Source organism: Epinephelus fuscoguttatus, linkage group LG17 (assembly GCF_011397635.1).
Source record: "Epinephelus fuscoguttatus linkage group LG17, E.fuscoguttatus.final_Chr_v1".
Classification (NCBI taxonomy): Eukaryota; Metazoa; Chordata; class Actinopteri; order Perciformes; family Serranidae; genus Epinephelus; species Epinephelus fuscoguttatus.
The window spans coordinates 10,405,033-10,431,770 of NC_064768.1; the positions used below are offsets into that span (position 1 = coordinate 10,405,033).

The following is a 26,738-nucleotide window of genomic DNA, read 5'->3' on the forward strand; positions in this document are numbered from 1 at the left end:
ATTATCCCCCTGATTTCAGCATTGTTTTGATGATTCAATGGGTTTCTTTTTCGTTCAAAAAAAAACAAAAAAACAAAAACAAAACACATTTAAAGATATGTTCACTTTCCACTTGGTAGCAAGGCAGATTTTATATAAATAATTCTGGAGTGAAAGATTCAGTGATTTATATTTTAAAGGGGCAATTGGTTTTTTTTGAGGTAGGATTGTTTGTGGTACTTACATACAGTCAATGTCAGTTGGCACACCCCCAGTTTGGAGAAGCAGGCTGGAGTCCAACACAGCAGCTAAGCAATGTACTGCTGTGGATAGGGGCCAGCAACACAATGTAATTCAGCCACCTACAAAAAGTCCCTCCCAAATAAATCAATATTAGCTTTAGTGTATGCTATATTGAGATTATTTTTACTGCTCTAAGTTTCCATCAGACAGTTTATTCCAAAGGGAATGTGGTTAATATCTTCAGTTCCTTACTAATGTTCTCATCAAAGCCACCAGACTCCATTGACAAAAACAGAGATTTAATCTGGCTGAACACTGGAGCTGCTGGTCTACTGCTCCTTCAATCGGTTAGTTACTTTGTATTATTGTTTGATTTTGGCAAATCCAAATTAACCCTTTAAACACCAAAGTTAACAAACTGTTCAAGGCTGCGGTAGACCAGCTGCTCCTGTGTTTAGCAATGGTAAATCTTTTTTTTTTCTATGGAGTTTGGCTTTGAAGAGAGTGATAAAATAGTTTCATCTTTCCATCAAAAAAATCACTGTCTGACATTAGGGTGAAGCAGTTAAAATACTTTCAATATAACATACTATACTTGAACAGATATTGATTTTTTTAGGTGGCTAAAATACATTCTGTTGCTGACCCCTTCGCAGCAGTAGATTGCTTAGCTTCCATGTTAGACTCCACGCTGCTTCTCCAAACTGGGGGCGTGCCCACTGACATACTATGTGTAATTACTGTCTGCAAGTATATATACAACCCCAATTGAAAAAAAAAAGAACTATCCCTTTTAGTCAGTCCTAGGGTTGGAGGAATAGTTGTTGGCAGGTGGAGACAGGGGCCTGATTAGACGATCAATGACACCTGATCCCTATAAAGTTTCACTGACTATATGTGAAGTTCAATCCTGTCTTGTCCTTCCAGTAGGTAGACAAGACACTGGGAGATGCAGGAAATGCAGGCTACTGAGGCCCAAAACAGAAATATACAGGGAATAAGCACTGGACAATTTAGGGCGGGACAAAGACCATTTTGAAAAGATGGGTCTTTGTTGTCTTTAGAACATTTCTAAAGGGGCCGCAGACTGTAAACCTAATGGAAGAGAGTTCCATAATGTTGAAGCCATGACTTCAAAGACATGATCACCTTTTGTTTTCAGTCTGGAGTGGGAGACTGCCAGTAGGTCCTGGGGTCCGTTTCACAAAGCAGGTTTAGTGAAAACTCAGAGTCTGCTAACCATGAAATGAGGGAAACTCTGAGTTTTCCGTTTCAAAAAGGGAGGTAACTCAAACCAGAGAAAGAGGGGTAACTCTAGCCTGTTTCAGAGAGAGAGGCAACTTAAGCTCTCGGTCAGTTACCGTAGTAACAGACTCTATGAACCTAGCCTGGTCGGGACCAGGTTTTCTCAATGAACCGAGGAACCTCGAGTTTCTCTCTGTCTCCGCCCTCTTTCAGAGCCGCACACTCCATTTGATGTCCTCATTCATTCAAACAGCAGGCGAGTTTTGGCGTAGCCTAGTTCTGCTGTCTGTCATTTAAAAAAATCAGAGTCAGTATATTAGAAGTCCATTAGGCACAGTAGGTGGCGACTTTTTTTTTACTAACATGGCATGTCCTTTTGATAACAATCCCGTGGATGAAGGTGCAGAATTACTGCGCAGAGAATTAAATATTCGTCAGGAGATGGTTATCAGACCGCGTATAGATGTTTTAACATTTCCACACAATTACCTTTTTGAGCGGTACCGTTTCACGTCACAGTCCATCATCTACATACACAACCTAATCCGTCCTTACATTTGCAACATTACCAATCGTAGTCATGCTCTCACATCCCAGCAGATATTGAGTGTTGCGCTGTGTTTCTTTGCAAATGGAAGTTTTTTGTACAATGTCGGAGATGCTGAGCACTTGAGTAAGGCAACTGTATGCAGGGCGGTCAGAAAAGTGTGCTCGTTTTACAGGCATCTGTCTTCTTTCTGTTGGCTGAGTAGAAGTCTGTGTTAGTTTAAACAGGCTTAATTATTTAACAGCACAGATGAGAAGACATTTATGTGTGTGAAAACAGCATTATGTTGGGGATACAACAACTGCACAGCTTAATATTTACTTTAGAATGTAAAACATGATCAAAATGAGGTACCCCATGAGATTATGCCGAGGTCTTACCTGTTTGAACAGTGTTTTTATATTTCATCCTAAACTGCTGCCAAGTGCGCTTCTCCCCTGCGGGATTGCACCTAAATGAAATAAATTAATAGGCTGCCATTCAAGCAGTTTTCCCCTGTAATATTACTGTGATTGCAAAGGACTACATTTAAACTTACGCATCTACCCGAGCAGCAGTGTTCTCCCACGCCGTCTCCCTCTCTTTTGCAGCTGCAGCGGTGTTGCACTTCTTTTTGAAAACGTGTGCAAACTCGCCGTATGAGCGCATTAAAGGGCCAGTGTGTAAAATGGGTTGAAAACAGTGACATCAGTGGTCAAATTCTAGATTGCAGGGCTCACTCGCTCACGCCTCCCGTCGGGTAAATGACGGTGGCCTCATAGGGACAAAAAGTCTTGCACACAAGTTTTTCAGGAGTAGGTCTATCTAGCGAGGAGGTGAATGTTTATTTAGAAATCTAAACCATGTTACGATATTGTAATGAATCCTTCACGAGCAGGAGACCAGAGTAGCGTTCAGGAAAAAGGCCAGCTTATTTGAGCACTCCAAAAACTCCGGTAACACTCCACTCCGTCCCAAACTCTGACTCTTCTGGCGTAACAGATACACTTCATACACACATACTCGTTTACCATACCGAGTGGGGACCCCCCTCCCCTCTCTGCTCCACCAACCTCCAGCTCGCACACTGACTGACAGCGTAGCCGGTAAACAGAGCTCAGCTGTTTATTTAGCCTAGCGATATCTCCGGACTATAGTAGCTGCAATGGATGACTTTGAACGCGATTTTGAAGAGTTTCTTGTAGCGGACACAGACCCAGAGCCATACCTGTTTGAGCCGGAGCATACAGATGAGGAACTCCATGTGTTTGATGCTGAGCGGGCGAGAAGAGAGGCTGAATGCACAGAATGGGATTCGGTGCTACTGCTACCATCGTTGGGGAGATATATCATCAGGAGGAAAAGTGCCGCAGAGAGTGCATCACAAGGAGTGAAGTTGCGTCTTCTTTTCCTCACAGATGACGGTTCAGGTTCATTCTCTCCTGTCCTGTGGTAAGTGTGGTCCATTGTGGCTGGATTGTCCGCTCAGTCTGCCATACATACATCTTCCCCGCTGCCATGGTGACTCGTCGAATCGGGGCTCCATTGATGCTGGCTTTTTATAGTTGTGGTGCACGCGCTTAACTCCAGGTGAAACTACTCCGAGTTGATTAAACTGATTCAAATCAGCTGTTCTGGAAGTGGAAACTCAGAGTTTCCTATCTCAGAGTAGATCAACTCAGAGTTCAGGATTAGACTCAGAGTTTGTTGAACCTGCTTTGTGAAACGGACCCCTGGTCTAAAGACCTAAGGGACCTACTGACGATATATGGATGGAGGAGATCACTGATGTATTCAGGTGCCTGACTGTGGAGGGCTCTATACTTGAAAACAAGTATCTTAAAGTAAATCCTGAACCTGATGGGAAGCCAGTGTAAAAAGGCACTAAAATGGGAGTGATGTGTGTTGACCTGTTGGACCTGGTTAACAGTCAAGCAGTAGCGCTCTGGATTATTTTAAGACAATTCAGAGAAGATTTGTTTAGACAAGTAAAAAAAGAGTTACAGTAGTCCAGTCAAGGAAAACAAAAGCATGCATAATCATCTCTAGCTCAGGTCGAGACACCACAGACCTGCGCTTGGGGATATTTCTTGGCTGAATAAAACAAGTGCATGTCAATGATTTACCATTATGATCAAAATGCATTAAGTTTCAAAGAATAAACTAGAATTACCGCCTCTCGGCTGATGCTCTCGGTCGTGGATGCCTCGCACACATCTTCAAGATTATGATGTCACAGCGGAGTTGAACTTTGACCTTTTGTATACAAAATTTTCATCTCCATCATAGTTTTACAGTTAGACATTTGTGTGAAATTTTGTCATAATAAGTGTATGAATTATTCAGTTATGACTAAAACATGTTTCATGTGGTCACAGTGACCTTTGACCAGCAAATTCTAATCAGTTCATCTTTGAGTCCAAGTAGATGTTTATCGCATTCAGGAGAATGAGCTGGACAACATTACAGTGACCTTTGACCTTTGAACACTAAAAGCCAATCAGGTTATCGTTGAACCCAAGTGGACGTTTGTGCCATGTTTGAAAAAAAATCCCTCAAGGTGCTGTTGAGATCTCTTCTTTATGAGAATGAGACAGACAAGGTCACAGTGATCTTGAGCTTTGGCTATTGATCACTAAAACTGACTCAATTCATCGTTGAGTTCAAGTGGACGATTGTGCCAAAATTTCTTCAGACATTTTTGAGATATCGTGCTCATGAGAACAGGAAAGACAGATGGGTGGACGGACGGACAGAAATTATGGCAGCTAAAAGGTTCTCAGCATAATCTTCTCTAAGAGCATCATGGGAATGACAAATGTTAAAAGTATTTCACTTAAATGTGATCTAATCTATAAAGTTTATGTTTGTGGGGATGTGACTTACTGAGTATGTTGGCTGTATTTTCTGTTGTGATCTCTATCTCCGGCTCGGTGAAATACTCTGACGCCACGCATCTGCCCTTCTCTGGTCCTGAGGGACAGAAAAAAAGATAACAGATTGAGAAAGAAGGAATGAACAGAGAGATGAGTGGGCGAGCAGCTGAGTGGGAGGTAAGAGTTTCTTCTGTGGGTCACAAACAATATGGAAATATCTCCATAAGAAAATAAAAGGCAGAATAAACAAACAAGAAAACAAACAGACATTAAAAAACATAGAGAAAGGGCAGATGGAGAGACCAAGACTTAGCAGCGGCAAATAAATAGATTTCCAAAGGACAAATGAAAAGAGGTGAGAGAGGATAGAGAAGCAGAGAGATTATGAAAAGGGAGAAATGGGGAAGCAAAGAATGGGAGTGAGAGAAAAAGTGAATTAGAGGCAGAGACAGATGGAGGTCAGGAGGTTCAGGAGAAAACAAGGTCTGAGCTGAGGGAGAGAGGAGCTGAATACAGACACAACAATTAACCTCAAACTGGAGGCACAGAGAGGACACAAACACACACAACACATATATACACCAAAATATGTCAACAAAATGATGCATACATGTACAGACAGACAAACAGGATTTCTTTTTTCTCCTCTCTCTCTCAGTCACACACACACACACACACACACACACGCACACACACACAGCCGTTCCAAATGCCACCAGCTTTTCCCTCCTCTGACCTTTTGTACCAGGCGTCAGACAACAGGGAAACACAAACATGGCCACCTCCCCAGAGCAACACCATCATGACCCGAAACACAGAGACAGCTACTGCAATAAGGACAGTTATTTGTATCTATGGTGTCCTCCCTGCTGTCAGTTTGTGTGTGTGTGTGGTTTGTGTCTGAATGCATGAATGAACATATTTTTTTTTTCTTATTGGGGCACCATGATCTTTAAAGGCAAAATTCCACCAGAGATGACACACTGCTTAACTGACTCTCACACTTTATTCATTCTCAAATAATCTTTGGCTCTAACTCCCCCAACATTAGATGTGATGTTAGTTTTCAGTGGTCATGATGGTCATCTAATGCCAGTGGGTCTGGCAATTCAACAACATGCGTGTTCTGTTTAAAATCAGTGGTGTGAACAGTGCTTTAAAATGATCTTCTGAGTCTTCCTGCACTCATATTTCTTTTTCACCAACATAGAACAGGCTCCATTCGGGTTAACTCACCTAATTTTGAACCATTCGGAGCATTTTGACCAAGAATAAATTGATTTGGATTGAGAAAACTTGGTTACCACCAAGAACCAAAAAATCAGAAGGTTTTTCTTGTCCAAGGTGTGAATTGTGACATGATTGGGTGTGTTCTATTCTACAGGTTGAAAAGAGAGCATGGAGAAAGCAGTAATGGAAAATTCAAGTGAGAAATTGTCAGAACTAGAATTATCGCTCACAGTTTTATATCTCTGCACAACAGTCAGGTTACAATTACAGTTTACATCCATGTCTGTGACAACATGGATGCTTTGTGCACATCTTCTTGGCAGCACAGAAGATCTATACAGACAGCACAATTTAAAGGTGGACACCAAGATAAGAGTCACCAATTCATTATCTGAGCAAATGTCTTCACGTGTTCCTGAGTTATGACAATGAGTAATGGCTAGAAATATGTTTTTGCAGAACATGATGATGTCAAAGAGAGCGTGCCCTTTGACCTTTTAGATTTATAATCTCACTATATCACTTCATCATTTTATCCTATTAGACATTTGTATGATATTTTGTAATAATAAGCATATGAATTCTTACGTTATGGCCAAGAACATGTTTTGTGAGGTCACAGTGACCTTGACCTTTGACTTTCAACCACCAAATTCTAATAATTCCATCACTGGGTCCAAGTGGATGTTTGTGCCAAATTTGTAGAAACTCCCTTAAGGCCTCCTTGAGATATTGTGTTCATGAGAATGAGACAAATGCAAGGTCATTGTGACCTTGACCTTTGACCACTGATCCTAACCAGTTCATTGTTGAGTCCAAGGGAATGTTTGTACCAGATTTGAAAAAAAATCCCTCAAGGTGTTCTTGAAATAGTGCGTTCACAAGACTGAGACAGATGGGGGTAGTGACCTTGACCTTTAACTTATGACCACCAAAATCTAAAATAGAAGTTGATGCCAAATTTAAAGAGGATCATTTTTTATATTGTTGTTTTTCTTAAAGCAGTATCATCAGCGGGTAGTCAGTGAAATCCACCATCTTGCTTCAACTATTTCAACACACCTTTGATTACAATGGTGCCAAAACTGGTGGAAACGTGGACTGGTTTTCAAGATAGCACAAAGGTTTTGAGAATTCTGGATCAAGAACCAGAGCTAGAAAAGTGGTTTAAGTGCCTGACTGGTTCCTGTCAAACTCAGTAAACAATCTGTACTCTCACAGAAATAACATTCATGTCACCTGTCCATTGAAACAGTTGTCCATCTGGCAATGATGGTAAACAGTCACACTTTGACAGAAGAACTGTAAATCATTTGTAGATTATAATTACAAACATGAGTATAAAGGAGAAGTGTTATGTGGAAGAGGGATTTAGACAAACAAGTGCACTGTGAAAATCCTCAGACTTGCATGTTGGTCTGCATAATGTTTCAGGGGTTTTCCTTTTTGTGATACAAAATACCAATCTCTGCAACACAGACAAATAATGGCATTAAATTAACATTTGTACCTGAAAAAACAAGATAAATCAACAACCATGCAAAACACCCAAACATAATCAGCAGAGAGTGACATAAAATGGTGACCAACCTGCAACAAAGCAGACCCTCCAAAGGCCAGAGTGCAGCGCCATCTTGACCTCAGTGGTCTGGTTTTGCTGCAGGACAATTCCCTCCTCCATCAGCAGCCAGTAGTCTGTTGACACGGCAACACCCACCAACAGCAAACCACAGGCCCCGAAAACCGACGAGAGCAGCGTCAGAGCCCTCGTACTGAACGAACTCATCTGGAGAAAAAGAAGACAATGGTGTTGGTTAGATGATGGCTCAGACTGCACGCTGAAGACGAGAGTACATTTATAAATGTGTTGGATTTAAAAGAACAAACATAAGGAGCGGATAAAAGAAGTGGATGGAATAAAAAAAACAAAAAAAAAACAAGCCGAGATGTGAGAGAGAAGAGGTGAGGAGAGGACAAAGATTGATTTAATTTATTGATTTTTAAACCTTAAAATATGCATAAGCAGATCAGAAAGGAATGGAAAAGATGAGTGAGGAGCCTCTGATTTAAATCTTTCTTGACTTTTACTGACTCCAGCTGTTAAATATGTATGTAGCATCGGACAGCAGACAAGATGAAACGAGAGGAGAGGAGAGGAGAGGAGAGGAGATCCACTGAGAGGAGAAGAGGAGAACAACCTTGGACGAACTGAGACATTTTCATGCTGAAAATATCAAAGCATTAAACAGCTTCCCATAACATTTCGGAGGTTTCGAGGTGTTTTCTTCATGTATTAAGGGACTATGATTGAAAGTGTTCGCAAAAAGCATGAGTTGCCGATAAAATGAAAGAAATGAGAGACAGAGAGCAGATTCTAATCACACAAAAGGTGGAACTGAAAAGACACAAGGTAGAGAAGGAGGAGGCTGTGATAAACATGATGCTCTGAATCTAAGAAATGTTGGAAATTCAACAAAAGGTTTTCAGATGAAAAACAAACCACGAGGAAGCTCAATTCCACAATTCAACAGGAGGTTTGGGACTGTATAGAGTGGTGCAGTATTTTAGCACTCCCAATCTCCATGTCTCACAGTCAATAATTCTTTTTTTATTGATTTTTGGTTAGGTACCTGAAATAATGTCTGTTGTTAACACAAGCCTAAAAGATTTTTACATACTTCTGTGACATAAAACATACATCAATAAATACTCAACTCGTGAATTTTAGAGCTTTTGGGTGTCTTTAAAAAGGCTGTTGCTGACATGTGGCTAAATTAGACTCCTTGCTGAACCACGACAAGCAGGGCTTTACAGCCTTGTTGTGGTGACGATGTTGAAGTAATGCAATCATGTTATAGTTTGTTTAGAGCCTAACGTTAGTTTTTTACTTCTTGCAATTGCATTTATGCTTCAACGATTATAAAAGTGATGATTATCTTGCTGAGCAACACGTGAGTATCATAAATCTATGTTTGCCACAGAGCTTATTTTCTGCAGTAATCCAAAATCCACTGTAAAAAAAACCCATTGGCTTTTTGTTGATTCGTATTCAAGACATTGTTTATTTCCATGTTGGCCTACAAATAAATGTTATCCCTACCGCAGCCACCATGACATCACCCACTGGTTTGTGGAGTCTCATTCTGAAGCATCAATTCTGACATTTTGGCCGTCACAGTCTTAAACATTTGGAGCCAGAAGTGACTGAATACAGACAATAGGGTGAAACTGCCCCTAATGCTAGCTGCTAGCTTAATTAGTATAGTGCATTTACAACTGTGGTTAACTGGGATAGTTTTCTCAAGTGAAAAACATACTTCCATCATCCAACTCCTTAAAGGGTCTTTTAGTACAATCCAAAGCTTAAAATGAACTTCTAAGAACTGAAAGCACACTGGCATGGCGATAGCTATGGCTACCCCTATACTCTGTGAATCTGGGGTTACACCATCTTTACGTTATGTGACCAACATTGTCAGTGTGGTAGCGTCTTGTTAACACATGGCATCCAATATCAAGCAACCACGTCTTAAATTTGTGTAACTTTAAGCCTAATAAAATGTAAACAGGTGAGTTATACAGTAATTCGCCCCTTGTACAGTTTTCATGAAGAAGGAAATGAGCTATAGAAACCAAAACATTTTTCGTGCCAGGCTGTAAACATGTTTATTTTTGCTGAAGTTGTGCATGTGAACATGGGGGTCTATGGGGATTAACTGGCTTCTGGAGCCAGCCTCTAGTGGCCACTAGACGATAAGAGGCTGCATTTTTTTCTAGGCCTACTACTGTGTTGGCTTAATTTTTTAGCCCCTCACTTTGCCAGATGAGAGGTACAGAAGTAACAAAAAAACAATAACCATAATGTAACTACAAGTCACTCAGAAAGCACAGACCTCAGCTAAAGCCAAATGCCCTAACTCACAATGTTAACAAAAGTGAAAAATAATTCATGTATCTGCCTCATGATTCGGATTGGCTCCAAAATGATATGGTTTCTTTTTGGCCCATGTTACGACCTTCCACTAAGTTAAATGAAATGTCACTAGTTTTAATGAAGGCAGGAAAAGCATGCCCTAACGCAAGAAGTAAAGGAGGAAGGCCAAACATGATCAAATGTATCATTATCAGTGAGCAGGGTGAATCTGGAGAAAAACACAGAAAAATATTCAAACCAACTTCAGAATGGACAAACAATATTTAGTTTCTATAATGGAGGAGGAAGGGGAGGATTTGAAAAGCATGAGGTAAATCTTCCAAGAATAAAATAAGACATATTGGAAAACAGTAAGCTGGACCCCGACACCAAATGACATTCTACAAAGGGCAAAGAAAAATAAGTATTTACTTTAAACATACAGCTAACTGAATGGGAACCCTGCTGGCTCAAGACTGACAGAATATGACTCAGGTGCTTTTCTTTTGGGGCAGGGGCATCATAATGGGGGTTAAAGTGGGACTGCAGAGCCCCAATGGGAGGGGGGATTGCTAAAAAAGCCTGAGTGAAAGGTTTGGTGTTTGTCTTTTTAAATTTGAAATACTTGGTGAAATGATTTAATTCAAATTGGCTGAAGTAATCAGTTGACAGACTAAACTTTGTACTAAAAGAAGTGGAAGATCTCTGTGGACCCTCTCACCGCTTCACTGCAAAATAGTTAAGTCCGCCCCACACTATGATTAGCAAACGCGACTAGAACTGAGTGAGTTACTGCCTATACTGCTGGAGCATCAACTGAAATTGGGGTTCCAAAAAATACAAGAGAAAGAAATGAAAGGGAAAGAGAGCAAACTGACTTTGAAAAAAAAGTTTTAAAAGGTGTGTGACAGAGACACAGATCAGGGGAGGAAGGGCAGGGGGGTGCACAAAGAACTCCTTTGCATAGGGCCCAGAATTTGGTGCTACGTCCCTGCTTTTAGGAGCCTTAGTTAGAGTTATTTCAAACCTGCATGCAAAGCAGAGTAAGCTCTGGGTGCAGGTATTAATCAATAATCAATCCTCTTTTGACAAAAACAGCATTTTTGTTTATAGTTAAATCAGAGAATAATCCAGAAACAAGAAATATGTTAATAAATAGCTATTAGTATAGCATATTAATACACTATGCATATAAAACAGTGCTAACATGCTTTGAAAAATGTTCAGCAGTGATGTCAGGCATACAGCATTTCTTTGAAAAGGGAATATAAATGGAGTCTGGTGTGGTCAGAAAATGTTTTAAATCTTCAGGAGAGTTTTAGGTTTTGCACATTTGAAACTACAAAGATGATGCCTTTGGCCATGATTCCAGTCCCGGTGGGTGTCCCTAGTGATCATCTAATGAGCCCCTGCTGGTCTCCAGCAGGCCGACCAGTCTGTCAGGCTTCCAGGTAACATGCAGTGCAGTTTGACACTCACTAGGTGGCAGAAACACTGCCTCTGCCATGCATCATTTCAGCTGTTGACACACTGAGAAACATCCCCAATCTCTCTCTCTCTCTCTCTCTCTCTCTCTCTCTCACACACACACACACACACACACACACACACACACACACACACACACACACACACAACCTCGCTCACACAGCGCCTCATCCATCCAGTCAAAATGGAGGTCACTTTCACCATGCTGTGGTGTCTGTAAGTGAAGCAGGCGTGAAATATCGTGGACTGCTAACAAAAACACAGACCCAAAATGCTGCTATGCTGTGGTCAGACACAGGGTGGACTGATTATTATCTGTCACGTCCAACTATTTTCATTTCAACACAAAATATTTTACGGTCAAATAACCTGCCTGTCACTGCTATGAGCCTGTATACAGTTTACTCACAGCCAGACCACATGCAGCTGAAATCACCTGCAGCCACAGTGCAAAGTATTAATTAAAAGCTTAAGTTGAACCGTGTTAATAAAGTTCAGTAAAACATGCCGTGGGCTCAGTGTGCATTTATAAAATACTAAGTGTCTGCAGTGCTGTGAGTAAACAAGAAATACTGACACGTGTACATTTTGAGCTTTTAATGTACAAGCTGTACTTCTGGCAACACATGAGCCAAAAAACTGGGGTGTCAAAATATGTCACTATGTTATTAACACCATTTTCAATGCCTAAACTGAACTGTGATTCTATATTCTTTGCTTGCCTCATGCAGTGTTTCATGTTATTATTGAAGACGCCACCCAACACATGCCTAATAATGTACTGTGTAAAGGAGTTAAGGCAGGCGCCAGTGCACGCTGTTAGTAATCATCAAGTCTCCTGTAGCGGAATTAACATCATGTCACGCATGCATACTCTTATAATGATGGCACATTTGCAGATGGAGACATGACACAGATTGCTTATCAATGTATATAATATTCATTCATTGTGCAAAATAAGAAAAAGCATGTCGGCCGATTCTAATAGTTCATTTCAAACCCGATATCTGCCGATAGCGAAGACATGCCGATATTACTGTGCATTCCTACTTCTCTGTTTAAAAATGCACCACAGTTTAATGGACTTACAGATGTGCTCAGCTTGTCAGTCTCGACAGATTTTTTTGCCTAAGCTAGCTGCCAGATCATAGTGCCTTGAAAAATGATAGCTCAAGTAGAGACTTGACAATAGGCACCATCAACATACATGTTACCCAACAGTCACCACTGCATACCTGTATACTGCAAAGATCATGACAGACTTGGGTTTGCATTTGGCACCATTTTTTTAATGAACGTTTTTTTTTTTTTTTTCATATATATAAACATAGGTGTAGTTCAGCGGTGGCCATCTAAATCATTCACAAGGGCCCCCACCCCAAGGGCCCGGGTGCAACTGAACTGCCTGCACTGTCTATATCTATGTCCCTTGAATGTACTAAAGAAGCTGAACATTTCTAATTAAATTTATAGCTGATTGTTTTGTTGATGAGATTGAAGTGATGAAGTGATGTCTTTTGGGTTTTTATTTAGGGGATGTTTTATGTGATTTTCTGTCTCTAAATCTGTAGATGCTTCTAAATGAAATCTTAAGATACCCTAACTCTTGAGTTCAGTCCCCAGAATAAAATGTTGGCATTATATGTTTCTACAAACAACAAATATGTTGCATTGTTTCAAAAAGTATATATTTCATTGGGAGGGGGAGAGGATGGTAGATGTCATGACACCTTGTTGAGACACGTGCCAAGCTGCAGACCACTGTTTGAGACCAACAAACAGCCAAACCTGGTGTGTTTTAGTGAGTCATTGCTTTTTCCAGCAGCTTTTTGGCCACCAAACATGATTGTTTTGTTGCAACCCTTTGCTGTTTTTCCACAAGGTGATAGTGCCACAAAAAACAATTGGTTTTCTACTGAGACATCAGTGTGTTTCCAGCATGGACTGTGCCACCAAGAGCAGGTAATTCAAGCCAAAACATGATCTGTCCTAACTTGGTTTTTGTACTTCAACCTAACCAAATGCTCATCACAGTGTTGTTGAAACAAAGAAATAAAAAGTTCAGCATATCCATTATAAAATATCTGCACAAGTACCCGTAGTTTGCAGAAACCCCTCTCTAACATTGCTTTCTTTCAAAATGTTTTATCTTCTAATTTCTGGCCAGCAAATATTTTTTATTGTCTATCATCATCTGCAAGGTACCCTGGGGGTGGTGGTTGTTGATGTTTTGGGAAACTGTGTTAATTTCTGCCTGTTACATGCATTGTGTGTTTTCTAAATACACTTCTGTTTTCACAGGAAAAGTACAGTTTGCATACAGTCTCTTTTACAATAGATGCACTTCATTGGTACAACACTGCAAATTGCCGATTTTTCCTTCAACACAAACACACATGGTCACGTTCAGCCAACAAATGCATGTGGTACGGTTTTATGTTATGCAAAGTTTGGCTTTGCAATCACTTGGGCACAAACACCAGCTTCCCGGGTGAAAGTCGGTGGTCGTTGGACCCATCCACCACCCCTTTCACCTGCCCTACTTGGACTTCCGCCACCTTTACCTGCTGTCCCCCTGCATTCCCTCCTGACACCACCGGGAGGTGGAAAAGAATAACAGCAACCGGTCGTGTATCATACAGACATGAAAGGATGGCTATTTTCATCAGAATCTAAAAATCTAATCACTGACCAACTGCCAGTTTTCGACAACTTCTAAGTAAGACAATTTATTTTTAGTGGCCACTTGTGGTATTGCAGCAAATCATCTGTGGCCCAAAAACATTTTCCCCAGGCCACCATTGTAAAAGACATGTACTGCTGACAGGACACCTAAAACTGCAAACAAGTCAGTTACAATTCTTTTCATACTGAATGTTTGATCCAGGGAGGTTTTGTATTTGTAGAACTTTCCTCAGGCCAAAAAAAGCAATTTAAAAATTTGTGATGTCATCACGATGTAAAGTCTATAAGCGAGCAGGAACTCAGGGGCGGGATCAGCAGAAGAAACACTACTGCGCATATTCAGCGGGCGGCAGACTGCAGAAGTAAATCTGAAAGCTAAAAACTTTTTTTGATGTATGCAAATCCATTAGAATGAACAGGCGCCATATTGGCATCCAGTATCTAGTTATTATTATAAATCTTTGCTCACGACCACCGTGTGAGGCTTTGGTGACCCAAAGGTTGGGAACCAGTATTTAAAACAGTTTTAAAAAGATAAACAGCATTTTAAAGACTGTCCTAAAACTTATTATTTGTATTAATTCTAAAATGTAAAAACCTCCGGAAAGAGCACACAGGTTAATTTGTTGGCTTGAAATAAAGAGAAGTGTGAGAAGAGTCAGAGAGGCTCCAGCAGCTCGAGGGCTACAGGTCGTTTTAGGGCACATGCTGTTTACAATACATTAACAATTAAGACCAACTCACTTTTTTGCACAGAAACGTACATTTCTATGTATTAATTAACCCTAGTAAAGCAGAGATATACAACATGCATACAGGAGGATGGTTGCCTGTATAAAAAAGATATTCACTGAAAGCAATTCTTTATGCTCACTACGAATAACTGACATTTGAAACACGATGTTGAAGGAGGCTCAGTGACTTTTAAAATGTTGTTTATATGGCTGAGAAAGAGCATAGCCGAGACGATAAGAGAACAGCCGAGAACAAAATGAACTCAGCAGACAAGATCAGAAGTGAACAGATAAGAAGCAAAAAGAAAGTCGCTGTCAGGCAGGAAGAGGGTGAGGAGTGACCTCATCACTCAAGCGAGACGCTGCAGAGCAGATTCAGCGGTGTCAGAGAGCATTCGCTCACTCAGACGTGAGTCACGCGTTACAAATATTTGATATGGTAAAACACCCCTTGCCTCAGGTGAACCCTGCTGATCAAAACCCCTGGCAGGGATAATGGAGGACACGTCAGGTATGTGGTGGTGTGCATGTGAATACCCACGTGTTCACATGTGACAATACAGGCAAAGAAATCACATTTAGAAAGTAGTGGAAATCTCATCTTTGACTTTAAGATCTAAATAATAGTTGAGGTATGGTATGACCTTGACCAAAGACCATGTAAGAGTCTCAATACTTGCTTGCAGATGAGTAATAAATATTTAAAAGTCATAAGAAGGGTGTGTGTGTGTGTGTGTGTGTGGGAGCTGGACCGTGCAACTTTTTCAGGTAACATGAATTTTAAAGCAGGGCCTACAACTCAAGACGGTCCTCAAAATATATCAAAACCGCAGAAGGGCATGGAAAGTTTCAGGAGTTGGCGTGCTGTAAAAGTGCAGAAAGAGGGAAGAGCGTGCCGTGACTTGTATCCTGTCTGCAGAGTCAAACACAGAGACGTCACCGGAAGACGTCCGACACTTTGCGAGACGTCAGCACCTTGGAAAGTCACATCCTCTGAATAAGACAAAGGTGATTTGTGCTTGGCTCGTGTAAATAAGCATCAGTCTTAGTGCTGGAAATGTCAGGCTCAACATGAGAGGCAGTCAGACGCTCAGAGCTGCTGAGTCAAAACACACAAATCCATCCTCCACTTAGAACGGAGGAGACACAGCTGAATACCTGCAGGACTCAGAAAACTGTCTCACCCTGTGGGCTCTAAGATTGCTTAATTCACGCTGTTTCACATTCTCTTCAGTAAAACATACACAGTGTAGACTTATGGCAGGGCACTACAGATAAGAGTGGTTGTTTTGGTTGAACTGTTACATTTCTACTTCTCTGAAATGAAACTGTGCTATCTTACATAAGGCAAACAGCAGTAATTACAGACAAACTTTGGACCACAAACAGGTTGTAATGTCTTCATTTTATGCCTTTTAATGCTGCTTTCTTCTAAAGAAATCAATCCCAATATAACCTACGTACTGTAATACCTACAGATACCACAAACTTTCTATGAATATTATCCATACTCCAACCAGACTGTAAAGTACACAACAAATACATTCTAAGAGAATGTAAGGAGAAAATGCACCAACAAACAACTAGTTGAACTGGAGCCCACCCTTACATGGTTAACACTGTTAGCTCTGTCAGTACCATTGCCAGAGTAAGCACTGTTAGCTGCTAGCCGCCACTTAAGCCCCCGCCTTGTTGAGAACTGTGTGCAGACAAGTCATAGATCTGAATTTCACATGGAGCCCCTTTAAGAAAGCTGCTATGATAGATATCTCTCTCTCTCTCTCTCTCTCTCTCTCTCTCCCTCCCTCTCTCACAATATATATTGTATATATACATCTATCTATCGATATATATTAGGGCTGGGACTTTAAGGCATTCATTTTGATTAATTAATTACAGAAAAAATAATACGCGTTAAAAAGAATAACGCATTTTATCGCAGCTTTCTCAGTTCCCTAATTTCTGGCACACCGGTAACACTGATGCACACACTCCAGCCCAGTAGGTGGCAGTAATGCACCTAAAGATGCACAGGATGCATTGAGTGACATCAGCGCACAAGAAAGTTTGGGGAACAGTGATGGAAGACGAGACCGCACTGCTTGGCTTGATGGCAGCTTGGATAAGAGCATGGCTGTGTGCAAATTGTGCAACAAAGACTTTTCTTATCACTGCAGCACGTCAAGCCTACAGTATCACCTCAATGCAAAACATGTTGCTGCAAGCGCAGACACCAGAGCTAACGTTAGCTACAGCAGTCCTGGTACAGGCTCACAATAGACCAGATGAGGGGGTTTAGAGCCAAAATAAGTAAGTCTACGTCTGACAAATTGACAAACTCTCTGGCGAAATGGATTGCAGGGGACTGTAGACCACTTTCGGTGGTACAGGATAAGGGGCTACAAATAGTGTTGTCTGACCCAACTCGATAAAAATGTGATTAATTCATTACAAAGCCTCAAACTGATTAGATTAATTGTGTCCCACCGCTAATATATATATATTTGTGTGAGCTGGCTCACGCTTAATCACTGTGTGGGACTTATCCATAATGGTGAGGTGAACTACTTAGCCAACACTTATGTACTATTGAGATATGCTGGTCAGTAATCTGTAGCTTTATATCAAGTGCATGGACGTTCTTGTGAGCCACTACAGGTCATTTTATATCTATTCGAGCCAAAGACTCTGACACACCTCGCTAACTATCGCTCAAAGTGCAGAGGGTGAGGCTGTCTCACCTAACCATGCTGCACCTGCTGCTGACTTAGCAGCTACAGGCAAGTGCAAATGAGACTGGGGGTCCCAGTCCCGGTCTTTCTTTCAGTTAAGGGGTCCTTCAACCAAAAAGCGTTAGAGATCCCTGATGATTAAAGGAGCAGTACTGCACTACAATAAAAAATCACTACTATTCTAGTGTCACAAGCTGAAATGGCAGTTACTGCTACTCTGCTAAGCTGAGAAAATGTAACAGGAGCTCACAAAGATTCAAAGATCATGCTACTGTGGCGTAGTTTGTCTACAGTTAGCTTTTTTGCTTCTGGTAATTGCATTCAGGCTTCAAAAATCATACAAGTGGTCATCATTTGTGAAGATTATACAAAATTGATAAACAAAATTTGTAAATATATTAAATGTTTGTTTTCTGCAGAGCTTTTTTTCTGCAATAATCGAAAATTCAATGGAAAAATCCGATTGGCTTTTTGACACGGGAACCTAACTTACATGTTGGCCAATAGAAAAACGTCATCCCTGGAGTACTCTTTTGTGTAAGCTTTCTAGTTGGCTGTCTCTCAGTTTATGTTACAATTTTATTTGGCCCCAAGCCTTTGTACATAATGGCAAACCATGTTAACCGTTAACACATGTTGATCAATATGTTACAATGTTACAATATAATCATGTTAATGCTCTGTAAATGTTTTCTTGTACTGTGGCAGTAAAATTACAGAAATACAGAGGCCTGAAGAAAATGTGGGTTTGGAGGACAAGAACTGTTGTGATGGGTCAGCGCACCAAGTATTTTAGAGAGCTACACACACACACACACACACACACACACACACACTAAACTAGGCCTGTGTTTGCTGAGATAGCTGACAACAAATGGGCTGGGATGAGGTTCTCTTTGTAGTTTAAGCCTTGAGAATATAACCACAATTCCCAGGTCGCACCAGCCGCTAACTAACTCAGTGTGTGCGCTGGGAGTGAGGGAAGGTGGAGGAAGAAAGTGGAGGATGAGGAGAGCAGGTGTATGCTTGCGAGGAAGGATTCAGGAGAAGAGAGGAGGAGAGAAATGAGAGAGTGGAAAAGGATGAAAAGAGGTAAGAGGAGAGAAGATGATGGATGGAGGAAAAGGGGAGTTGGAAAAGTAAGAGGAGGAGCAATGAGTTGAGGATTGAAAGGAAGGAGGGAGAGAGGGTTGACAGGAGTAGGGGGGAAGGAAGGAGGGAGGACATGAACGTATTAGGAGGGAAAGTCAGAAAATTGGAGGAGAGCTCTGAAGGAAGGTAAGCGGGTGTAAGGAGGAAGAAATTAGAAAGGAGTATGGATTGGAAGCAAGGTAGAAAAGGAAGGAAGTAAGGTATGAAGAAAGGTTAAATAAACTGAAAACGCAAGGCTAAATCTGCCAGATGTTTTGAATCTGTCGTCTTCTCTGTAGAAACCACAGACTGAAACACAAATGGAGAAACATTCGGAGGACAGTTCAGCAGTGATCGGTAGGCTGGGGAGCTGTTCACCACCGTGGTGCTGAAATCCTCACTACTGCTGTTAAAATACACTCTCTCTGTCAGTCATTTCATTTTTCTCTCTCTTTCTCTCTACCACCGTCAGACATGTGCTCCTCTTCGGCTTTTTATTGCGCTTCGCCCATTAGTTTGTTTGTGTTCAAAACTGGAAAGGCAAAATGGAGATCATCAGGAATGCATCGGCGGTTAAAATGTCTCCTGTTGATGTTTCCTTGACCCATTTTCTTTGAGACAGTCCTTGTTTGTTCAAAGAGTTAAAAGACCTGTTTACCTTCACCTGAGAAGGAGCTCTTGTAGCTGTGTGAATACTGACTGTTGACTGAAGAAACGGAGGGAGCAGCATGATGTTGTCATAGCACCACAAAACCTCTCAGGAAGGACACCGGGAAGGAGAGATCGGTCAACAAAGCTGCCGACTTTAATACGGGAGACTGCTGTTAGCATCCTGTCTTCTGCCAACTGTCAATGTTGTTTTTCCAAATTTTAAAAAACGTCACACTTTTCAGTGCACACCTTACATTTACACTCACATTTACACATGACAGTTTCCTGTCATGATGGAATTGGAGGTCAGAGGTCAGGGTCAGCTGCGATGCAATGTCTTGGAGAGGAAAAACACGGGATTTGACCAGGGCGGCTGTGGTTTTACAGGACGTAGCAGTGCATGCCTTGGCGAGCTCAGTGACCACCTCAGCCTCAGTGCATGTTCCTACTTTATTTGATAACCTGCGTGAATGAATGCAGGACAAAAATCCTGAATGATTTCAGTTTGATGAAAGTAAAGAGTTAAACAGAGTGGCAAGGCTCTGACTAAGTTTAGCTTGAAAAATTAGAAAAAATATTGACATACTAAGGCACGCTACAGGGATGAGGGCATAGAGAATATACCAATTATGTTGTCCTATAATTTGTATATTTTGTATTTAAGTACTATTTGGACGGGAATCATTTTTCACAAGGGATATGGACAAATGTCAGTAACTCGGTTTGCGCCCTGGTGTCACCTCCCTGTCGGCATGTGCGTGCTACGTTGCTTCCTGTAAGCATCAGCTAAAGGATAATTATAATTAATAATTATCCCAATATGAAATATTGTCCATGATCAGGATTGTGTGTACACAACGATTAGCAATATGGATTTATATTAGGCCTACCTAACACAACCATAAGTCTCGTGGCTCTGAAAAGTACTTTCTTCTCGACCTTTATGATTGGTCTCCCATGTAGGGCTATGCGATCATTAGAAGAATGTCCACTATCACAACTGCCCACAACACCAAATGCTTCTTCAAGCACCTCCATCATTGAAACAATGTGGTTGTAAAATGGTTGTAAACAGGACGTGATGAAATATTTACATACATTTTTACATTCAAGGATCAAGGATCGCGTTCGCACAGGATTAATATTACCCGAGGTATTTTCTCTGGACCATTTTACAGAAGGTAAAAGTCGCCGTTTACCCCACGTCTCCACATTAAACTAATCCTGTCCGAATAGGGCTTTACACCTGTATACATTGAATAAAATAATAGTCTTCATTTTATACCTGTGTGGGCATCTGTTAATGCATTTTACACTGATATCAGATTACAAACTCCGTTCTGAGTAGATATTTGCCAATGGACAAAATTTAGTTCATTTGAATGTCAATGTTTTTTAGCACTATATCAGTCTATCATATATTGATATATATATATATATATATATATATACATGTCATATATTTCCCAGTATAACATTGTGATGGTCAGTTTGAGAATCCATCACCAGTCAGATAAATGTCAATTGAAAATCTGCAGGGAAGTCTTGTTGCAACTGTTAAGGGTTTAATTCTGGAGTTAAGGCAAAGATAAGGTTAATCAACAACTCTTTAGGTTGTGGTTTTGCTACTTTATCCAAGAAGCGATGAGACGATCCAGTGTGAGCCAACAAGAACGTGCACAATGCTCACGACACGTTGTGTGATGCAGGGCATACGCCACCATCCCCCAGCTCAACTTTGTGTTTTTAGGGAGTCCCCTTGGAGAAGACAGTGCCTATTTTCAGCAGCACAAACACTCACTGCTGCTAATTTCATTAAATCTGTCTCTCTTCTTGCTGGTGCCTGTCATCCTCTTATGTATCAACATCTGAACATTAGTTTTCTCTGTTAACCAACTATACAACAGCACGTTGAGCGACTTTACATAATCACGCACCTGAAGCATTGTTAGCCAGTCAGCTGCACCCCTTCAGCACAGTTTCTAAAAGTAAAAAAGAACATCGCCGAGGGTTAAATTTAATCCACTGTCTTGCTTCTTCATTACAAAGCAACAGGCCCGACATAATAGTCCTCGGCACAATTTAAATTTTTATTTGGATTCATTATTAATTCTGTTTAATTTTATGGGAGGCTTAGAAGCACCCTCGATGAAGTCCAACTTAATGAATGAGTGTGCGTTGCTAATTAAGGCATTAAAGCGGGGTTGTCAGTGTAGGAGTGCTAATAAGTTCCCTTAATCAGGAGCTTTGTACATATGAATTAATTTCCGGAAATAGGCCATTTACTTAAGAAAGAGTCCATTGTGTGGTACAGTGTGAGAGATGGTTTTATCTATTATCAACAAGCCCCTTTACTGGTGATTATTGTGTTAGTAACTGTGAGTCTCACTTAATGAATAAAGGCACAGGTTTAGCCCTGTCGGAGGGTAAAAATGGAGCAATTATAAAGGATTAATATGGGATACAAACAATTGTGACACATTAAAAAAGTGGGAGTTATTATGACAAAACAAGACCACAGAATAAACTTTACCTCTCCAAAACTTATTTTGAGTGACATAATCCTACTTGAATAAGCTTTTCCCTACAAAATGAGATCAATTCTGTGTTCCTTTTTTTTTTTCTTTGTGTTTTTTCTCACTAGTTTTAAGTTGGTAAAGCTCTGCTGGAAAAAGTTGATGCCACATATTCATGTGCAACAACCTGGATTAAGACATATTTTAATCAGATCATATTCTTTGTCTTTAGGTAATGTCTGACCACATTTAATTGACACTGACCAAACATCCCAACTTTCATTAGATACAGAGTTTTTGAGCTCTTCATCAGTCAGTAAATAAATATATAAAATTAATTACCAAAGGCAATTATTTTTTTTTAAGTCTTTCACAAAAACGTTTTTTTCTGATCTGTTTTCCTACAACAAAAACTCTGACACCAGTATCAACCACTATTTAAGTAGTCTTCTGACTTCTAGGAAACTTGCTATAACAGGCACCCTCAGAGAATTAAAACCTTGGCTCCCAAATGAAGGAGTGGCGAAGAAATAAAGAAAAAAGGGAAATCAGATGAAACAGAGATGAAAGACTCTGCACCAAACGGCGGGTCAATATGAAGCAGGGCAAAGCAACTGCTGAGCACCATGAAACTACACGTCCCATGGTGCCGGGCGTGGCTCCACAGATGGCGTTCCCAGGTTAGCTTGATAGCAATTGGGGAAGGGGGGGGGGGGTAGTTTTTTTCTGTTGAGAAGGCAATATGTCCCTCTGTCAGCAGTGAGAGGCTCGTGCCAACTGGCAGGAAAATAGATGGATATTTAAAGATGGGAAGAATGGGAGACAAGATGAAGAGACGAGGAGAGTCATGCAGGAGGGGATGATTAAAGGAAGGACAGAGGGAGTAAATAAAGAATGAATGAGAGAGACAACAGCAGAAGGAGTGGGGAGGACAAGGAGGTCACATACATCTACGGGATGAAAGAACTCCTGACTGATTGTAAAAGGGCAGCCCAACTGCCAGAATTAGATTTTGGTATTGTACGTTTCTGCAAAGCACCAATATGTAACATTTGCACATTTAATACGTATCAAATCAACATTTCAAAAGAGGAGTAGTTCAGATTATGAGTATCAGTATATGAGCTGGGTTTCTGATGAGGAGAAGGAGGGGATTGTGGTTGGTATGAGAACAAGGCAAGAAGGCTGCCAAGCAGGCAGCCGGGGAGGAGACCAGTGCTCGAGACCAGTGACAACTTCCAGCTGTGTCTCAATGAGACAACAGGATATTTCCAGTCATATTTGTGCAACCAAACCTGGTATTTTTTAACTTTGTGAGAGTTCCAGCAGTGTTTGTAGCAACCATATTTAGACGTGACTTTTTTAGCTGTGTTTGTGGCTACCAATAGCACTGGGAAATTTCCAGCCATGTTTCTGACAACAAATCCCGGTATTTTGAAATGAATCACTGGGACATTTCCAGACATATTTGTTGTGAACAAATTGGGTATCTTACTATATAATGACGAAAACTCTGTCTGTCTGTGGATGTGTCTGTTCCATGTTTTTCTACTCACTGACGTGGTCAATCCATGTGAAATTTGGCACAAATTGGCCAAAGGGGGGCGCTATAGCAACCAATTGAAATTGCAAACTGTGAATGGGCATATCTCATGCCCCGTATGTCGTAGAGACATGAAACTTTGCACAGAGATGCCTCTCCTCACGAGGAACAAATTTGCCTCAAGAAACCATAACTTCCGGTTTGATAGATTTTCCGCCATTTTGAATTTTTTGAAAAACACTTCAAATCGATCTCTTCCTAGGAAGTTTGACCGATCTGCATGAAACTCGGTGAACATAATCTAGGGACCAATATCTAAAGTTTTTTAATGAGATTTTGGGACATTTCCAGCGGTGCTGTGATGACCAAACCCTTTATTTTTTTTTATGTCTTTTCCAGATGTATTTGTGGCTACCAGAATGGATATTTTTTAATGAGGTGTTGGGAAATTTCCAACTCTGAGTGTGACAACAAAATCAGGTAATTTAACAGAGACACTGAGACATTTTCCAGCCTTGTTTGTAGCAACTAAATTGTATATTTTAAAAAGAAGTTGGGACATTTCCTGCCGTTTTTGTGGTGACCAAATCAGATATCTTTTAATGAGACAGCAGGACATTTCCAGCTGTGTTTGGAGCCAAAAAGAAAGGGTATTTTCTTATTTAAGACATCAGGACATTTCATGTTGTGATTTTGGCAACCAAACCAGGTATTTTCTAACAAGACATCAGGACATTTCCAATGTCAATGCTTGTAGCAACAACAACAAAAAAAAAACTGGGTACTGGGTAATGAGATGTAGTGATGGCCAAATGAAGCCTCATGAAGCATTTTCTTGATTTTATGAGCCCACTAGATGGCGCTTTTTCTTCAACAAAAAGTTGAAAGCACACTGAATTGCCATTCTTTGAGTTTCTCTCTTTAAACCAAGAGCGCCATCTAGTGGGCTCATAAAATCAAGAAAATGCTTCATGAGGCTTCATTTGGCCATCACTAATGAGATGTTGGAAAATTTGTGTTGGACTGTGTTTGTGATGGCCAGACTGTTTTGTTTAACCCTAACTAATTGTCTAAACCTAATCACACATTAACCACAGCATTGTCACAACATGAAATTGAAAATTGAAACATAAAGACATGATAAGTTTCCATACATATGAAATGTATATATTTAACATATCCGTAGTTTGCTTTAAAGTACAATGCTGGCACTTATTCTGGCAAATGGGAAGAAAATGGAATAAAGACAGATTGAAGGGTAGGATGCTTTGAGACATAATAACTGCTCAAGGGGATTATGGGAAGTAAAAATAGGGTAAAGTTAGTAATAAGTAAGGAAATAAAGAAAGAGGCAGAGGACAAAAAGGACAAACAGAGAAAGAAGAGTGAGGGAGGAGGTTAAGTGCCGTTCAAGGAAAAAACATTTGCATCGAAAATGCCAAAAACAAATTATGGTTTAAAATAGCATCAAAATTCTCAAGACGAGCCATTCCTAGTAACGATGCAGAACCACGTTCACTTCTCTGGGAGCAGCAAGAAGACTCTCATTTCTCAAAGCGGTACTTAAGACGATGAAAGCTTTGGGAAACAAACCCTCGTCCTGGAGTCTGTAGAACGACTGCTGGGCTGATAAAGATAATTAGCTTATGCAGTGGGTAAGAAAACACACACACACACACACACACACACACACACAGTGGAGCAAACAAGGGTAGGCCTGCAAGAGTCTGTTAATGTGCTGAGGAGAGGTTAAAGGGAGAGATAAGCAGAGATACATTGGGGGAATAAGAGAGGAAGGGAGAAGAAAAGGAAAGGGAGCTTACAGGGAAAGACCTTGGCCCAAAAATGGAGGAAAGTCCTTGTGCCACACACACACATACTGTACGTCACACAGAGACACACATATGCACAAGGCTGGCAGGCAGGCAGTGTAAAGTGTGACACATCCTACATGCCTGTGTACATGCAGAGCAGTATTCACAAAAGCCTTAAAATAAAAACCCTTCACCACCCAGTCAGACACATTCATTCACCTTCATTCTGTTTAAATGTTGTATAATTTGAGGTCACATTTGGCTTTGACCAGAGGGGGAATCGACCTAAACTGTGCATGATACAAACACTGAAAATGTATCACTGCTTGGGTGGAAAGCTAGCTTCCCCAAAATGTCTGCTTGTTAGGAAAAAAACTGCTTTGTTTCCTGGTCAACTGCACTGGTTTATTTTTAGTTTAGGTTTTGATATTCAGTTTGAACCTGGAAGGACTCGATCCAATGGGTGAATCCAGGACAGGTTGCATAAAGGCAGATTTGACTATTGCTCACGTCTAACACATGGTACTGGAAGCATTGGAAACCTCCCCCCCTTGCACTTTTACAACAATCAGAATTCTGGGTCTGTGCCTGACAATTGCTGTAAAACTAACAATTTCTTTTGATTGTCTCGGTCTGTGGAGGAGTGGAAAATATGCAGGAGTATATCTTTTCTCTCCAACTCTCTTTCATCATTCGTCACACGACTACTGTACTTCTGTAACTTTTTGCGTGCAAAACCGAGTACAAAATTATGAATGGCTTTGAGGAGAGACTGCATGAAAGTGTGCTCCCTTATCCCCATTGGTAGGATTAATTGTGTTGAGACATCAAAAATGCCAAACAGGCAGCTCTTGGAAGGAGATCGGAAAGGCAGTGTGATGCAGCCAAAAGAATTCTGTGCTCTGCATTCAAGTGTGGCCATTCAGACCAAAAAAAACACTTTTATCTTTAAATGTACATGATATTAATTTGATTCAAGCACACTGAGCCCTTATCTAGAAAGTCTTTCAAATCAGGTAATCTCTTGTCAGTTTTTCTTTACTGACTGAATAAAATAAAAAACATAGCCACCATGATGTCACCCATTGGTTTGTGGACTCATGTTTTGAAGCCTCAGGTTTCGCTGTCTTGTTTTTTTTGGAGCCAGAAGTGGCCGTATTAGACAAAAGGGTCGTGATGGGGAGGAGCTTGGACAGTACTGTGGCAGTGACTTGTCAATCACTAGGTAGCTACGCCTTAAAGCATACCCTGCTCTATTGTCTATTTTACTCTAAATGCGACCATAATGGACAAAGTGAACATCATGTTGTATTGAAGAAAAGTTGAAGAAGTGATTAAGACCTTAAACTCATGAGAAAATGTTTACTGAGGTAATAAATCAAGTAAGAAGTAGGGCCATTTTCTTGTAGATTTCTATAAAATTGGATTTCCT

At 40.7% G+C, this 26,738-nt stretch overlaps 1 protein-coding gene across 2 annotated transcripts in view; it reads right to left on the bottom strand.

Moving 5' to 3' along the window:
- Positions 1-26,738, bottom strand: part of LOC125905062 (voltage-dependent calcium channel gamma-7 subunit-like) — a 100,884-nt gene that overhangs the window by 40,690 nt on the left and 33,456 nt on the right. For both annotated transcript variants that reach the window (XM_049602875.1, XM_049602874.1), the window contains exons 2-3: positions 7,690-7,885; positions 4,880-4,966 (exon numbers count right to left, since the gene is read on the bottom strand). In XM_049602875.1, coding sequence (XP_049458832.1) covers positions 4,880-4,966; positions 7,690-7,885 — 283 coding nt within the window. The remainder of the gene's footprint in view (positions 1-4,879; positions 4,967-7,689; positions 7,886-26,738) is intronic.